At 33.2% G+C, this 914-nt stretch overlaps 1 protein-coding gene across 1 annotated transcript; it reads left to right on the top strand.

Moving 5' to 3' along the window:
* The first annotated feature begins 355 nt into the window (after positions 1–355).
* Positions 356–825, top strand: LOC118756911. The gene is made up of 3 exons (XM_036491648.1): positions 356–403; positions 458–614; positions 677–825. Exons 1-3 carry the CDS (start codon positions 356–358, stop codon positions 775–777), a joined length of 306 nt encoding a protein of 101 aa, XP_036347541.1. The 3' UTR covers positions 778–825.
* The last annotated feature ends 89 nt before the right edge of the window (positions 826–914 follow it).

The raw sequence follows: 914 nt of genomic DNA, 5'->3' as shown, positions 1-914 counted from the left end.
GAAAAAAATGTGAAGAAAATAAAAGAGCTTCACGCCGGTGTGCAAAATAGTTTCGTGCAAAATAATCAAGTGTATAGTGAAGATATAGATCATATATAGATCATCGCATTGATGCTATGGAAAAGGTTTTGTGTGAAAATGTGGGTTAAATAAATAAAAATTGGATTTATTTGCAATTAATATTTTATTCCATTTCAGATGACTAACAGGAACGAGACAATGGCTCAAAATCGCCTGATGCGGGAGTGTAAAATAATTTTGGCGAAGGTGCAGCAGTCCGTGGGAAAAATGACCGGCGACATCGTTGATGAAGCAATAGTGGAAGTTGCTAGCGTACTTCCGCTTTTTACAATAGATGCAGCAATGGAAGTGGAGGAATGAGCATGAATACGCCACTGCAATGGTAATTTTTACATTCAAAACCTGGTCGAAACTAATTACGTATTTTTTAAAACAGAAAACGCACATACACACACTGAAGGGCGCTTCTGGAGACGTGGATCCAGTTATGCGAAAATTATTTGCGGACGAACTGTTGTATTTTTACAATTGGGATGGCAGAAAGGAAAAAAAAGCGTTGTCTAACCTAAATTTAGTCAACCAGATTTTATTTGGTAATATATAACATATATAGATATACGTAACTTTTATCTTACCCCTTTTATATCATTTTTAGACGTGTTTGTGACAAAAGGTCGACTGCAGTTTGAAAAAGAGGTGAAGAAAGCCGTGGAACTCAGCCACAATCGATTTCAACATAAGAAAGCAAAGGTTTAATTTTTTATTATTGAATTAATTTAAATTAATTTGAATTAATTTATTAATGTAAGGGACATAAAACTTACAAAATAATTAAATGTATGAAAGGTTAGAAAAGATAAGAAAAAAATTTAATTTGAATAGGATAATCGTGT

Source organism: Rhagoletis pomonella, unplaced genomic scaffold (assembly GCF_013731165.1).
Source record: "Rhagoletis pomonella isolate Grant_MI unplaced genomic scaffold, Rhpom_1.0 Rhpom_scaffold_12852, whole genome shotgun sequence".
In the NCBI taxonomy this organism is placed as follows: domain Eukaryota; kingdom Metazoa; phylum Arthropoda; class Insecta; order Diptera; family Tephritidae; genus Rhagoletis; species Rhagoletis pomonella.
The sequence above is the reverse complement of the archived record's forward strand: the minus strand, read 5'-3'. Positions and strand labels throughout refer to the sequence as shown.

Bases quoted from the DNA above. Each gene is read 5' to 3' on its own strand.
- LOC118756911 (XM_036491648.1), top strand. From the start codon at position 356: ATGCAGCAATGGAAGTGGAGGAATGAGCATGAATACGCCACTGCAATG. The intron at 404-457 runs GTAATTTTTACA...TTTTTAAAACAG, and splicing joins ATGAATACGCCACTGCAATG to AAAACGCACATACACACACT. The intron at 615-676 runs GTAATATATAAC...TATCATTTTTAG, and splicing joins AGTCAACCAGATTTTATTTG to ACGTGTTTGTGACAAAAGGT.